Genomic DNA, 16,940 nt, shown 5'->3' on the forward strand with positions numbered 1-16,940 from the left:
TCCTTCCCAATTGGACTAATTTTTTAAAAACAGAATTGCCTTCCAAATTTTTTTGATTTTGTAAAGCTACTTGAAGTTTTCTAAACCAGGAATCCTGACTTAATAAATAATGATATGTGTTTAATTAGCCATGGTAATGTATCACAATATGGTGCCTAGCCATTCCAGTTGTCCTCCTCTCTTAGAATGAGTGGGTGAATACACTTCCAAGGCAATAGCCAAACAAGGATTTCAGCTATGTAAAAGCCCAGATCAGAGGTAAAGGTAAAGGTAAAGGTTTCCCCTGACGTTAAGTCCAGTCGTGTCCGACTCTGGGGGGTTGGTGCTCATCTCTATTTCTAAGCCAAAGAGCCAGCGTTGTCCGTAGATACCTCCAAAGTCATGTGGCCGGCATGACTGCATGGAACGTCGTTACCTTCCCACCGGAGCGGTACCTATTGATCTACTCACATTTGCATGTTTTTGAACTGCTAGGTTGGCAGAAGCTGGAGCTAACAGCGAGCGCTCATTCCACTCTCCGGATTTGAACCTGGGACCTTTTGGTCTGCAAGTTCAGCAGCTCAGCGCTTTAACACACTGCGCCATTGGAGGCTCTGTAGAAACTCTCCCAGCCACTCTCCCAGTCCCTAAGGGATCAACTGAAAAAGGACACATAATTGTGGAAAATAGAAGGATGAGTTTGGGACAGACCAGATTCTCACTGTGCATCCACATTGAACTTATTCAGTTGATCTCTATTGGGCTATATGTATACTGCTATTCAAACATATATATTTCTGGGTTGTTGTATGTTTTCCGAGCTGTCTGGCCATGTTCCAGAAGTATTCTCTCCTGACGTTTTGCCCACATCTATGGCAGGCATCCTCAGAGGTTGTGAGGATGGCTGCCATAGATGTGGGTGAAACGTCAGGAGAGAATACTTCTGGAACATGGCCAGACAGCTCGGAAAACATACAACAACCCTGTGATCCCGGCCATGAAAGTCTTCGACAACACACACACATATATATCTTTTTCTTTATGTGTGAAAAACCATCTCTTCTTCACTGAAAATACTCCTTAAACCTCCATGCTTTTGGAAAGTATCTCTCATTCTTCTTTCTGTTTACAGGCCCCATAAGCAGTGTCCTGGTGAACAAATATGGCAGCAGGCCAGTCATGATGGCTGGAGGGGTACTGGCTTCCTTTGGAATGGTTGCTTCTTCTTTCTGCAACAGTGTGCTAGAGCTTTACATATGTGTTGGAGTTATTGGAGGTAAGTGATTTCCCCCCTCCTTATTTATTCCACACATTTCATTTCTCCTCTGATGTTATTTTTCATGTGCATCTTTGGATATTTAACTACACTCTCAGATAGCCTGTATCTGATTTTTATCATGATCATTCAACTTGCTGTGTCTGTTTTTCCCCCTCTACAGTACTTTTTCTACATCCCACTGTAATTACAGCTCAAGAATTGATTGGTTTGTGACAGCATTTATTATAACCATTGGTACTTCATTCTTGTATCAGTTCTTATTACCCAGCAGATGTATTTACAGGGGACTAATAAACAAGTAATGAAAATTTTGATTGCATGCCAAACCCCCAATAGTGCTATATGTTTATTGACAGAGTAACTTGTAGGAGGGTGTTCATAAGAGAACATTATACCATGAATAAACTTTTAGATGTCCTTTTTCATGTCCAATTGAATTTGGTGCTACTTAGTCTAGCATAAGTGAATATAGAATGTGCCTTAATGATGTACTGAAGTCTGGGGATGAGAGTTGTAAAAGACCATAAGATAGTAAAAGCCATGGACATTCCACGAAATTCAAATTCCAAAGCACTTATTGCCTTAGAGCCAGAGCCGGTCCAACAATAAGGCGAATTAAGCGGTCGCTTGGGGCGCAAAACATATGGGGGCACAGTTGAGACTGCTTTTTCTGTTGATTTCTTGTAAAACATGATGTTTTGGTGCTTAATTTGTAAAATCTTAATGTAATTTGATGTTTAATAGGCTTTTCCTTAATTATCCTCCTTATTATCCAACATTTTCGCTTATCCAATGCTTTTATTTTTCAGTGATTGGTTTGGGGGTGGGGCACCAAAATTCTGTTCGCCTACACTTGAAAATTACCTAGGGCCGACTCTGCTTAGAGCCATATTCATACAGCCAAAAGATAGCCCTCTGTTAGCACCCTTGGGAATTTTAATCAACTTGTTCTCTTGGTATATTAATGGAATTGTCATATAAAGATGATCCACACATGAATACTACATGCTCAGTATGTAGTTTTCATACTATGTCCTGAATGAAGCATGATATGTGAAACATAATGGATATAACAGAAGAAATCCCAGCTGCATCAAACCAAATATCTTTCTAATTCAGTGTTTTGTTCACATACGGTTAGCTTATTACCACATATGAGAAGTTAATAACCATAAAATTTTAGCATCCTCTCATTCTTGGCAATCAGAAACTAATACACAACACCCTGGAGGAGAAGAGTGGTATATAAATTAAATAAATAAATAAATAAATAAAATACTGCTGTGTATATTAGAGAACATATATTGGAACTAGTAGTCACCAATATCTAGTATCCCCTTATATCTGTGCTTCTGCTATAATGCTTCTGGCCACTATGGCCCCATCTATACTGACATATAAAATCCAGATTATCTGCCTTGAACTGGATTATATGGCAGTGTAGACTCATATAATCAAGTTCAAATCAGGTAATGTGGATTATCTGCTTTGATGATCTGGATTATATGGCAGTATAGAAGGAGCATATGACATCTTAAAGCAAGGTATTCTTTTGATTATGTGCCATGTAAAGAATTGCATTTTATCTTTACTGTATTTTGCTTTAGTAGATTATCTTAGGTTTAATCACCATAAACTGAGTATGATTTCTTTTCCAAGTGTAGAGTCTTGGTGGTAGGTCTATAAATGACTATAGAGATCTATTCTTTAGTACTAAGATATGGAATCCCTCCACATCCCATTTCTCATCCCATGCACAGTTTTATGCAGTCAATTTGTGTATTAAACCCTGTTTCATAGCTATTCTTATAGCCTTCCATCACATCCTTGCTTGGTATGTGATCACTGCAACAAAGAGTCATATCATGCCACCTCCAACCATGGTGTGTGAAGCCGAATTAAAGGTCTGAATCATACTTTGACACATAAGGGATCAAAATTTAACACACTGTGACATGGCTTAAAAATCTGGAGCAGCTATCTTATGATAAGTCATTACAATTAGACCCCAAAGAGAGATTGGTTTAAGCAATGGCAAACCATGATGTTGGCATAGATCTCTTTCACACACATGCACACACACAAGCAGATCAACTGACATTGGTGTGGCCATGTCAAGGATCCAAAAAGATGACCTAAAAGAGTTTAGAAGTGTGGCCAAAGAGATTGGATGCATAGAACCTATTCTAAGAATTATGAGGAGAAAGGGTTACAAAGAACCACATTCATACTTAGATGAAATTCAGAGCTACATTTCTTTCTGTTCCTTATGCAACTGAGCTTCTAACATTACCAAAGACATTCCTGCATTCCTGGGCCAATCCCTTCCATTCATACAGACACATATACATAAAGGTTTGTGCACAGAGATTTCCAAGTTGCTCCTCTGTAGAAAATCTCGGGACCTCATAAAATATGTGAAAGCAGCATTTTTCTGTGAAATGGTCCATGCACACTGAGCATTTATTTATATGTACCCATTCAAACCTAAGTAAGAGGGGAACGAAAAGGCAGCAGATTTGTACTTCTAAAATCTGATATTTTCATAAAGAAGGTGACATTTAATAACTTCAGTGAAATGAACCAAGAGCAAATTGGATTATAGCTTAGTAAAAAAAAACAGGAACAGTGTGCTCAAGGTCTTGATATCATTGTTCCTCTGTCACTCTGTTGTCTGCAACATAGATTGTACATTGCGAGAGTTTTTTCTTTTATTGCACCGCAGGAGAGGGAGATGAGAGAAATTTAGTGTGGCATATCAATGACATTAAAACACATGGAAAGTAGTGGATGTGCACATTTATTTCCCTGTATCAATGGGTTTTTAATCTTCCTGGGGAATTACAAGATGACATTTTAGCTTTTTTTCTTATTTACTTTTTATGTTTTTCCTTAGGCTGCAAGGGAGATAAATTTGACTGAATATGGAGATGTACTCTATAATATGAAAAACAGTAATAGTATGTTCTCACATTTCTCCTTTTTAGGTTTAGGCTTGGCTTTCAACTTGCAACCTGCTTTGACAATGATTGGGAAGTATTTTTTCAAAAAACGTCCCATTGCTAACGGACTGGCCATGGCTGGGAGTCCAGTCTTTCTAAGTACTCTGGCACCTCTCAATCAGTTTCTTTTTAATGCTTTTGGCTGGAAAGGAAGCTTTCTCATTTTGGGAGGTCTTCTTTTGAACTGCTGCGTAGCCGGGTCACTCATGAGACCTGTTGAACCAAGCCCTGCTCCTGCTGCAAAAAAGGATGTGGAAAGGGGGAAAGGAGAGTCCGCCTTGCACAAGAATGACAAGAAATCCATTTGGCAAACCATCAATAAATACTTAGATTTATCCCTCTTCAAACATAGAGGCTTTCTCATTTATCTGTCTGGAAATGTTATTATGTTTCTAGGCTTCTTTGCCCCGATTGTATTCTTAGCACCTTATGCCAAGCACAAGGGAATCGATGAATATTCTGCGGCTTTTTTACTCTCCATCTTGGCTTTTGTAGATATGTTTGCTAGACCGTCTATGGGCCTCCTGGCAAACTCAAAATACATCCGTCCCAAAATCCAATACTTCTTTAGTTTTGCAGTTTTTTACAATGGGGTGTGCCACATCATGTGCCCACTGGCCAATGACTACACGGGACTTGTTGTGTATGCAGTATTTTTTGGTCTTGCCTTTGGAATGGTTAGCAGTGTCCTTTTCGAAACATTGATGGACCTGGTTGGCGCTACAAGATTTTCCAGTGCTGTTGGACTCGTCACAATTGTAGAGTGCTGCCCTGTTCTCTTAGGTCCTCCATTAGGAGGTAAGTAGATGATGTTGATGATATTAGACACATGCAACTCACAATTTTACAAATTAAATCAATTTGTAAAATATAATTCCCTACCCACATAATTTTTTTAATCAGTTACTATTTTCTTTCCCTCACATTTCTTTATAGTCAGTAGAATAAAGCAGTTAAATCATGTATGAAGTTTTTAAAATGTATCCCACCCTTATTCCTGGCTTTCAGAAAGGTGCCCTCACACTTCCACCCAAATTTTGAAAAAGACATTATTTGGCTTGCTGATTCAATTCATCCCAACATTCCCTTCAACTTTATCATTTGCAGCTGCTTTTCTGGAGCCTCCGGTAGCCTATGGGATAAAAGCCTAGTGACTTGAAGGTTGGGTTGCTGACCTGAAAGCAGCCAGGTACGAATCCCACCTGGGGAGAGCGCGGATGAGCTCCCTCTTTCAGCTCTAGCTCCATGCGGGGACATGAGAGAAGCCTCCCACAAGGATGGTAAAACATCAAAACATCCGGGCGTCCCCTAGGCAACATCCTTGCAGATGGCCAATTCTCTCACTCCAGAAGCAACTTTGGTTGCTCCTAACACGAAAAAAAGCTGCTTTTCTGAAAGGATGGCATAACAGCAGTAGACCAGTGGTCCCTCCAGATGTGTGGGACTCCAAATTCCAGAAGCCCTAGCCATCTTGTCTAATGATCAGGAATTCTGGGAGTGGAAGTCCAAAATACCTTCAGGGCCACAAGAAATGGCTTGTTTTATTCCTTCCCCAAAGCAAATATAGTTTCCTACAGTGAAACCTTCAGACAGTCACAAATCTTCTTTTGTGTCTTAAGTAGAATGTTCAAGTCTCCCTTTTAATGTATTATTTCAAGTGACAATCTTTCATTGATATGATATTATCTTGAGTTTTTCTGACCAGTTAGTATGTATGAAGAATATGTGAGGTATATAAAACTATGCTTATACTGAGATGCTTCTCAGAGGAGACACTGGGTGTATCTACACTGTAAAATTAATGGCACCACTATAGTTCGGCACCTCTATAAGTGCCATAGCTCAATGTTATGGAATCTTGGGAACTGTAGATTGGTAAGGCACCAGAACTCTTTGGAGGAGAAGGCTAAAGACCTTGTAAAGTTACAATTCTACAATATAGATCAGACATTGGCAAACTTTGGCCCTGCAGGTATTTTGGACTTTGACTCCCCCAATTCCTAACAGCCAGCTGAAATTTTCCCATTCCTGGTGTAAATGCACCCACTGACACAGGTTCTTCCTGCTTCCTGCTTAGAACTAAAACAACTCATGAAATTGCTTTGATTTTAAAGGCTTCTGCATTTCAATAGAACTGCAGAAAGTGCTTTGTAGATTGAAGTTATATCAGGGGATTTAAAAAAGGGAAGAAAACTGAAAGCAAAAAAAAAAAGTTCTCATGACTTTGAACTTCAATTGAAACCATGTATATAGGTATTAATATTATTGCTGCTGAATTTACAGCTCAGCACACATTTTCAAAACCAGGATTTTAATTTGTACCAGTTTATATTTCTGTGTTGGCAAATAAATCCATGAACAAAACATTGAATAAGCATGGCTGAACTAAATAGCTGTCTTTAATTATGATGACAGGGAAGATTTTTCTTGAAGTCGAAACTGACTACCGAAATTCTCAGTATGCCACCTAGTGGAGTGAACCTGCTTCCTGACAGAATCATGATCCCACAAGCATGTTAAGGCTGCAATCCTAAATGAACTAAGGGTGACTTGATTCTGAGTAAACATGCTAGGGTTCTATTGCCACCACTTAAAAGTCTTTTGATGAAGTTGCCCAACTTTTTTCGTCGTGTACTTTTTCAAGAAGTGTCTGTTGTCTCTTCTTTTCATCGCACTATTATGCCACATATTTTTTTTTACAAGATTGGGAGATCTATCATATCATTTTGATGCCCATTCATTGGTGCTTGGATCCCATTCTTCAATATTTGTTTTATTTATTCCAAAGAAATCACACTATTATTGCATTGAAAATGTGCCTCTTCCTGTAATTCATACTCTGCAAAACACATAATTGTCAGTGTAGATTAGTGCTTCTTTCCTTCTGTGATCTCTTTCTGCCCTCCTTCCTTACAGATGCATATTATTCCTTACAGATGCATATTATATGAACATAATCTTATCACTCTGAAGCCAGGAATAAAGGCCACATTTTCAGGTTGATTATCCATTATCTGAAATATTTGGAACCAGAAATGTTTGTGGTTTCAGTTTTTCCAGATTTTGGGATACAGCTGGTCCCCGATTTACAAATATTTGACTTACAAACAATTCACAGTTAAGAACGGGGTGAGAAAACAGGAAGTGAGAGAAATCTATCCCTCAGAAGGGAAATTCATTCCTGAAATGGGGAAAAGTTGTCTCCATTGAAGCTTTATCACCAGTCCTTGTTTCTACAACAAGCCATTTTTTTTCAATTTTTAATTAATTATTGTTTATTATTTGCACTTTTATTGCTATAAACCACTCCAAGTCCCCTCAGGGAGATGAAGGGGGACACAAATGAAGATGATGATAATTATTATTATTATCTTGGGGACTGCCTGTATTTGCATTTGAATGTCCATACATATTGAAATCTCTTGTAGATGGAACCCATGTCTAAACACAATATTCCTTTACCTTCAACACAAAACTTGAAGGAAATATTATACAATATTTTTATGATTTTGTGTATGAAACAAAGTTGGAGTACACTGAATCATCAGAAAACAAATGTGTCACTATCTCAGTCATCCATGAGGACAATCTTGGACAATTTTAGATTTCGGAGTTCCAGATAACGAATACTCAATTTTTTTTCTATTTTCTCTATAATACAAATTAAATGGGTTTTAAAGTTACAGTTTAACAAAGAATTTTGTATGAGAAAGTTAAGTATGTCAAAGAGCAATGCAAAACCCAAAGATAGTACTTCTGATGTGTAATGTCCTTTGGGAAGACATGGATACACTTTGTCCAGCACCATGTTAGTGATTTATATGTGCACAAGTACAATTGACTTATGTGTAAGACTTCTGGGGGGGGGGGGCAAAATGCAGGAGGCTATTCTCTTTCCCTCATGTACATTCCAGAAGCCTTCTGATAAGGGTCTGCTGTTCCTTACCAGAGAGAAAAGGGGGATGCAATAAAAAGCTAGCTGTTCTAGGCTGCTGGGGGAAGGAAAACACATGCCCACTGTGTGAAAGTGTATTCTTATTTTTTCCTCAAAACTAAGCTGAGACCAGTTGCACCTCTTTGATCTGAATCAGTATCTCCCTTCCTTTTCCCAACAGTAACTGATGGTAGTAGGGACCCCTCCCACATTACATGTGTGAATCTATATGCACATGTTGGATCTTGGGCATCAACTGTTAATTTAGGAGTATTCACAGCTAGTTCATGATGATAAATTCCCTTTAATAACACTAGTTTCAATAAGTATATTTTTGTAGAGATGCTTACAGTCATCCCTTCACATTTGTGATTTTTTATCTTTGTGAATATGATTACTCATGAATTTAAAATCTTCTTTCTAGGAGTTTCTAAATCCTGCAATGTGACTGTATGGTCAACCTCCTGCAGTCATGCTAGAAAACCTAGAGGAAATCTAGAGAGAACACCTCTCTAAGAATCTCCAGGTACTCTGATGCAATTCTGTGGTCTGCTTCCTGTGGAAGCTGACACTAGAGTCATACTAGAAGATCTAAAAATTTCTAGAGAGGTATTATTTCAAGGAAAAAATAGCATTTTTATTTGTAGTTTTTCACTTTCTTGGGGGTCCTGTGCCCCTGACCACAGCAAATGTGGAAGAATGACTGTATATAACACATGTACAAAATATTAAATAATCCATTTTTGTCTAAAATAATTGTATGTTTTTAAAATCTCCATCTTTTATCTTTCAGGTTTACTTGTGGATATAACCAAAGATTACAAATACATGTATTTTGTCTGTGGCGTAATTGTCATTTTTGCGAGCATTTGGCTGTTCATTGGGAATGCGATCAATTACAGACTTTTGGCAAAGGAGAAGAAAGTAGAAGAAGAAAGACAGAGAGCGCTAAAAAATGCCGATGCCAAGGAAGTAGAACCCTTGACGCACAAAGAGAGTGAAGAAACAGTCAGCAGATCAAGCAAAATGCAAGATAATCCTTCAGAAAGAGAAACAAATATCTAGCACAAAACCTGTTGTACAAATACTCATATTTATAACTTCCATTAGAAGTATTTCTTCAAGTACAGGCCAGGTTTTCTAGTAATTATAATCAGTCACAATACCGAATGGGAATAGAAGTTTCCAAAAAGTAAAATCTAGGCCACAATCCTGCTTATTCTGTACAGAAAGAGAAAGGTGCTGATAAATTCTCTGTAGAATTATGCTATAGCCTTTCCTATCCCTCCTTACCATGCTGCCCCTGCACTAGTAGCAACGTTGTTCTGCCAAGTAGGTATTACAATATGGTCAAGTGGAATTGTTCTCCACCTTGCCTTTGCTCCAAATGAATTTGTATGTTATGATCCGACTTAGGATGGGTTATATGAACTGCTGCATTATTGCAATATCCCAAATAGAAATGCTGGCACAGATTTTAGGATCAGGGTATAACTGTTGAACAACATGTTCAAAGCAACCAGTCACATGTGCCTCCCATGCATACAAGCAGGGATGTGAAAATATCCTCAGCTTTCTTTTCATTATGTTTTTCAAAATTTCTTCATCCTTGTCCTATCTTGCTCAAGATTCTTGTTGGGTCATATGATTTCTTTTTCTCCCCATATGCAGATTTGTATCTATGTTGGTATCCACTATTCCTAATATATACATTTTAACTTGTCTTTTGTAATCTTTGTATGTATTTCTCCAGTCACTAAAATGAATCATGTTTATGAATATTTTTCAAATGTATAAATATTTTGCATATTTGCTTGCATATAATTTGAACAAGAAAGGCAAAGTGGAGAAAATGGAGGATTGTAGTTTTCTCCTGATCATGGGAAATCATAGATTAAATATACTGTATTCATTAGAAAGGAAACACAAATCATGCAAATGTCTTTTCCAGACCTATTTGCATCTAGAGTTCAGAGGTAGCATGGTTTGTGAGAGGAATGAGCTGTTACTCTTACTGCTCTTCATGCATGGATGAAGCAGGATTGTGGCATTATATTATGTTTTATTTTGGTGTCAAGAGCATTAGAACTCCTGCTGAAAATGGTGCAAGTGGGTCTGTTCAAATACAGACTCTAATTAGGTAGAGCTTTGATTATGGTCTTCCAGAAATAAGGATTTGTTTTTTTGCTCCAAATGAATTTCCAGTGCAACTTTCATGTGCTTATCTAGAAAAAGGAAGACAACAGTCTTAATCTTCAAGAAAGATATTAGTGAATGCCTATTTGGACACTTAGAAGGAAAGAATTTCTGATCATGAAGATGAAACTTTTAAGGATGGAGTAAATGTTCACCTCTACCTGAGTAAAAAAAAAAAACGCACAAAACTGAATCACTGTTGTATAGTGCATTTTCAGTAGATCAAAACGGTCTATTATTTCTGATAAAAACTATGTGAATTATAGACACACACACAACCAGATGTGGGAAATTGTCAATGTTATTGCTAAATGCAATGCATATTATGATTACAGTGAATAAGAGGATCATTTCCTTCTACTGTAATAGATTAGGAACTGTATTTAATGACCTGATCCTAAGACATGCATTTTGACTTAGGATGGGTTGCTGCATCATTGCAATATCCCAAATAGAAATGCTGGCACAGATGTTTAGGATCAGGGTATAACTTTTGAACAACATGTTGCCTTGTCGTCATCACTTTACTTCACACATGTTTGAAATTTGTAGCATTCATGGTTCTTAAAAAAAGACCACTGCCACATTACTATCTATTCTCAAGAAGTGGTTGTGAGGGCTTGCTACGCACATTGATTTCCCCTAATGAAACTGCTGTCAACTCAACATCAGTCCATTACTGTGTTAGAATTCAAAGGCTGTCAGGGACCAGATAAAATAAATTTGATGGCTACATCCGGCACATGGATCACAAACTTATGATCTTTATGATCATAGTCAGAAACTGCAAATACAGTGCAAGCTCTTTCTTCCTCTGCAGGTAGAACCAAGTATGTGAAGGCCAAATAAATATTCTCATTGGTGTCATCCAGTTGTGGGCCAATTGAATCTGAAACAGTGGTGTAATCCAGAAAGAAGCCTGATGCAGAGGTTCAGGGCCTGTCAATCTGGAAGTATAAAGCAAGCCACTTATTTCAAAGGTGCTCCTATTGGTCACGTAAAGCAGATATTTCCAAATCCTTGAAGAAAGCAGGTCAGCAGCAATGGATCATGGGGAAATGTTGTTGTTGGTTGGTTTTTGTAAAGGAAAATATATTTTAAAGTCAATTTTCCAAGCTTTTCTCCATTGACAGACCCTTCTCCTATTAATAGAATAAATAAATAGATCACCTTAATCATTTAACTTGGATATCATTGTCAGCCTGGCAGTACGAGGTATGATTACAGAGCAACCATGAAGGGGATCTTAAGTACATCATTTGAACTAGATTTTAGTGTTTCTTCTTTAATCTATACATCTCTTTCACTTCTAATTATACTGAGGATAATGGCTGGCATCCTATTGGTGACATGTGCAGTTATAGGTTCCCCTAGAGAAGTGATTGGATAGAGCAAAGGGTATTTCTCTGATTTGCTTACCTTGACCTTTAATTCTGTATGTACAAAGCACACATATTACTACCAGTGCTAGTTTAAGCTCTTTTGTTGCCTAAGGCAAACAACCAAATGGAGTCCTATCATTACTACAAGTCCAGGTGAATCATATGCAAAAGCACCCAAGTTCGTAACCAAGTCAGGCAATCCCACCATCTTTCTCCTTCTTGGACAGTAAAAACAAAGAAATAGATAGCATTTTGCTACCTGTTCAGGATAGCTGCCTTGAAGTGTCCACCTTATCCTGCTTATTGATGGGGGCAGTGCACCACTGAGAGGCTGTGTTTTCTCTGCAGAAATCACACTAAACACTCATTCTTCAGTGTCAGAACAACAGTGAGCTTTCAGTTAGTCATCTAGTTTAGTCTGCTTTAGACTTCATTGCTTCAAGGAACCTATGGAAACAGATCAACTAGGAGCACCTTAGAGAATTCGCATACTTGCCTTCATGGTTTTCCTCTAGAATCAGTCTTTATTTGCGCACAATAGCTAGGATCCTAAAGTCACTCCATATGTAACCCCCTCAGGTTTTGCCTTTTTGCCACAGTATTTCTTCAGTGTTGTAGAGGCAAGCTACTGGTCCATTGAAAAAGTGGTTTGTCACCTCTGCAGTGGAAAAAGCTGTGTGTGGTGAAACCAGCAAACAGAACTCTTGTGTACAGCACCCCACAGTAGCAAACAAAATTCTTCCTTTTTCATATCTTCCGCTTGTGGATCCCAGCTCATATGTATTATTTTGCTGGAAAATGTAAATAATGAAGATGCAAAACGTGAATGTACATGAACAAAATGGAACAAATCTTCAGCGCAAAAGAATAAACTTTCCGCAGTTCTTTGCGAGCCTTCCTTTACCAGAATGTAATCTTCATTATTCATATCTTCTGGGAATGTTTTTTTATTGTGTTTGATAAATAAAATTGATTTTTAATAGATGAAAAAATACTTCAACAAATGATTTTTTTCAGCAGCAGAATACTTGACTTTTTTACTTTCTTCCACTCATACATTAATAAAGAATTCATTAAAAGAGAAAATTGCAATATTTTGCAATTGCTGTACTACTCTGCTGTATTATTCTGCCACAGTCTTGTCTGAAATATTACTGCATATTTTAACTACTGTCAGAATATAAGGAATCACCTTTTAAAAAAACAAACAAAAAAGAATGTATTTGTTGTAATGATTATTTCTGAACAAACTGTACTTTGAATTATAGTTGCTTTATTTTTAACTGGGTTTGCATCTAGAATATTAAACAGACACCAAATGTAAGCTTGCTATGGTAAAAAAAATGCTCTTGCGTGGCTTGCAAGTTCATGGTCATATATGATGTTTGAGATGTGCGGAGTGTGAGGGAATATAGCTTGGAGGAGTATAACAGGGATTTTTAAAGCTTGCAGACCAGATCTACAAATCATCTATGGTTCAAATCCTATATCTAGTTTCCTAGAATTCAGCCCCACTGAATAAACATAAATCAAATTTTACTGCAAGAAAGAGATTGTGGTTCTTCTTGATGTATTCATATACATTCAAGTCCTGACACAATTAGATTAGAATAAGAACTCTGTTACATGTTGGAGGGAAAAGATCTGAACTGGGGAGCCTGCTGTGCTCTTGAAACTCCCATGACTTCCAATCTTGACTATATTTGTGTGAGGGCTGTAAGGCTACAAAAACCATGATATCATAGCCATGTTGTCAACAAGAATGTAGAAGATGAATTCCATCAAACCAGAGCCTTTTCAAGTCACACTAACTGCTTTGCAGTGCTTTTGCTGAAACAGATAGGATTTAAACTATTCTGCAGACTGTTTATTCACAATAATGAAGTATATTGAAGTTGCCCATGTTCTTTCTGTTTTGTTTTTGTTTTTGTTTTTTTAAAAAAAGATCAATCTATTACTTTATAATGTCTTCCAATGTAGTTTTATAGTAATGACAAAGTCAATTCCCATCAAGTACAGAGAACGGGCCAAATTTCATCATCTATTGGAGATTTTCTGTAAGTAGACGTAAGATAAAGAGGGGAAAAGGCATAATATAGATTTTTTAAAAACATTGAAAAGTTCCTCACATAGTCAAACTGGTTTCCCCAGCCAGGTGTAATGATGAGTTGAGAGACAATGAATATTGTATTGCCACACATTTAGGGGGTTTATTGGGATGACGGTTATAATCCAAAATAAGTCTATCTTTAGAGGAGGCCATTAGGTAAGATGTTTTCAGAGTAGTCCAAATTCCAATCGCTACTGGCAATGCATATTGATTTTCTTACCCCTCTTTGTCTAATCTACATGATATCTCAAAGAGCTAGAATCCATATTACTTCTAAAAGCAGGTATCTTAAGGAAGTTGCTACTCTTTGTCCTCATTTGTACATTCTACTTGCTTAGTGAGGGAGACAGAACCAAGGAGCAACATGGGAACAGAGAATACATACCTCTGAGCCCATAGCCGTGAACAGATACCCATGAAGCCAATTCCTAGAATTTGTTTGTTAGTTTAAAGATGGTATTTGTATTTTATTCTCCTTACTCTTACCTTACTTCCTATCTTTTCTGCCCCTTTTCCCCAACCCAGCTCCCCTTTTAATAGTTGTTCGGCTTATTGTCTGAAATCTTTCATTTAGCCACTATGTCCTTGGTTTTCTCTAATCTTCTAATCTTTTTCCAGTCTACAGTCTGCCCCATAAAGAGAGATTTGTCCCTAAGGACATTGTGAGCTTTTAGTCCAAGTCAAACCAATAATTTACTTCTCAAAAACATGTCTTCAGACATTCTGTCAGCTTTGTTCCTTGAGCACTTAGGATTCATGTGAACATTCCGTGCCATCACACCAACTCAACTCAACTCAACCAAATGATGTCAGAGGCTTCACTGCCAGAAGCACTATACAGGATAGACAAATGGTGTTAAAGTTTCAAAAATGTTCTATTTGTGTTACATGATTTTAAAAAAGCATAAATGAAACTGTGATATTCACAGTTAAATTTGCTTGCAATGGGAATCTATTACTATAGGAATCTTTTCATCACATCTCCAAATGAATGCTGTTGAATAGTCCCAACTACAGTAAGCCCACTGGATCAATTGTTGACTTCACCAGAAAGATATTCAGGCAATGATTTTTGAATTCATCTCAACTGATTTATGTGTCTATGCTATTATTCTTTTCCTCTTTTTTGGAGGGGGGGCATTCAATACTACAAGTCAATCCTATTTTCCTATTTTGGGGTAGAATTACATCATCACAGGTTTCTGCAAGCATAGCACAAAGATCTTTTATGGTGATGTGTTGATCTAGTCCAGTTGCTCTCAATGTTTGGTCCTGCAGATATTTTGGACTTCATTTCTCATAATTCCTGAGAATTCTGCATACTGGTTGGGACTTCCAGCAGTTGAAATCCAAAACATCAGGAATACCAAATATTGAAAACCACTGATCTTGTCACAAGTTGTTCTTTTCTGAAAAATATTTCCAGATATTTTTATTTTATTTCCCTTGCCCTCTTTGAAAAAAGGACCCCTTGCTATCTTGTTCTCTGGATATTCTACAACGTATATTGTGACAGCCATCATTCACCCCTCGTAATGTCTTGGGCTATAGTTTGGCCTGCAGATCGTGAATGAGACAGCATTTTCCACAAAGAGTCAACTATGCTACTACTACTGCCAATGTGAAGACTCACCCTTCCCTCTTGGGAAAAAATGGAATTTCCCCCCTCTCCGATTAGTGCTTTCTTTAAATTTTGCGGGCTGTAATCTGCAATCACTTCTATGAAGAAAGACCTTTTGAAAAACCAATGTTTTCTCACAACAGAAAGGGGTCCTTATTGCCACTGCACATTGCTACAAATATCCCTTAAGCCAGCACAAGTGTTATGACAGAGTAAATCAGCAAGAATATTCTAACTCCTTTTTATACATAGGGCAGAGTATTTTGCAAGATTATTTGTACATGGGTGTAGGTAGAACATTTAGATTAAGCATCTCCAGAAGTTTAGAAGACAAGGACAGGAGGGGGGCTTTTAATGCAACTGTGAAGATTAACTCACTCTGAACTAAATTTATTTAATGGGGTGGAGGGCATGGCAGAGCAGTGACAAAGTCTTACAAATTTTCATAGTTACAAATTGTTCCATGTAGGGATCATTAGACTCATATTTTTGTCTCAATATTTTAAACAAAATGAATAGTGTTACTTTTAGCTTCAAGATAATTTTGTGGATTCTGGAGGAATTTTATTAGTTTACAACATTCAGTTGTGAAGGCTTGGCTGGCTCTGATTTGAATTGATTACGTGATAACTGGTGTTCCATGAGTTTCAAACGAAATTGATCTGCATTTTTTGCCTCCATCTAGTTCATGTTGTCATCAATTTTAAAACTTACATATAGATATTTGATGTAGATAAATTGCTATCTGTCGCTAGATTATGGTCACGATCCAAAGACATGCTTTTAGTCTGCTACAAAGTTTCAATTTTCCACCAGGATTTTGATCCATTTTAAATAAATAATAAATAATAGCCCTTAAGATTCACAAGTATGGTTGACAGAAGACTGTACTATGAAAGAAAATGAATGAAAATTCCTGTTATGCACAGAGTGAGTTTCATAACCGCATTGTGACGTGTGGAGTTAATCTAAATTAAAGGACATTGTTAGTGATGTATCATTTCTCCCATGTTCTACTTTGTACATGCCCTTACCACTCATAAGCACTGACTTTCTAAGCAATATTAACCTCACTGGTAGTCATATTTGTTAATAAAAGTTATAATACATTTATTTCTCTCTCTCTTTTTAATTCACAATACCAGTATATGCTTGTTTTTACTTTTGTTTTTGACTTGAACATATTGGATAGATAATGTTTGACAATCATTTCTTAGCTCGAGGTGCTACTCACATTCCAAAGAGTATCAGGTTGACAGCAAACTTCTCTCTTTCTCGCCTCGGTAAACGGTTTAGACATGACAAAGCTTTGCTGTTTATACTGTGTATTATGAACATTGTATAAAGGGTTACATAGTGACTGTATAATGTTGTATTTAAATACATATATTATATTATTTATTTTTCATACTCATGAATCAGTATTGCAGGCCTGTA

The 16,940-nt window shown here is 37.3% G+C and overlaps 1 protein-coding gene across 3 annotated transcripts in view; it reads left to right on the forward strand.

Annotated features, from left to right (window-relative positions):
- The window catches only part of slc16a7 (solute carrier family 16 member 7), a 127,136-nt gene extending 110,520 nt beyond the window's left edge, over positions 1–16,616 (forward strand). For all 3 annotated transcript variants that reach the window (XM_008111089.3, XM_003221184.4, XM_062982524.1), the window contains 3 exons: positions 1,112–1,255; positions 4,246–5,058; positions 8,988–16,616. In XM_008111089.3, coding sequence (XP_008109296.2) covers positions 1,112–1,255; positions 4,246–5,058; positions 8,988–9,259 — 1,229 coding nt within the window. In that variant the 3' untranslated portion in view covers positions 9,260–16,616. The remainder of the gene's footprint in view (positions 1–1,111; positions 1,256–4,245; positions 5,059–8,987) is intronic.
- The last annotated feature ends 324 nt before the right edge of the window (positions 16,617–16,940 follow it).

This window comes from Anolis carolinensis, chromosome 5 (genome assembly GCF_035594765.1).
Source record: "Anolis carolinensis isolate JA03-04 chromosome 5, rAnoCar3.1.pri, whole genome shotgun sequence".
Classification (NCBI taxonomy): Eukaryota; Metazoa; Chordata; class Lepidosauria; order Squamata; family Dactyloidae; genus Anolis; species Anolis carolinensis.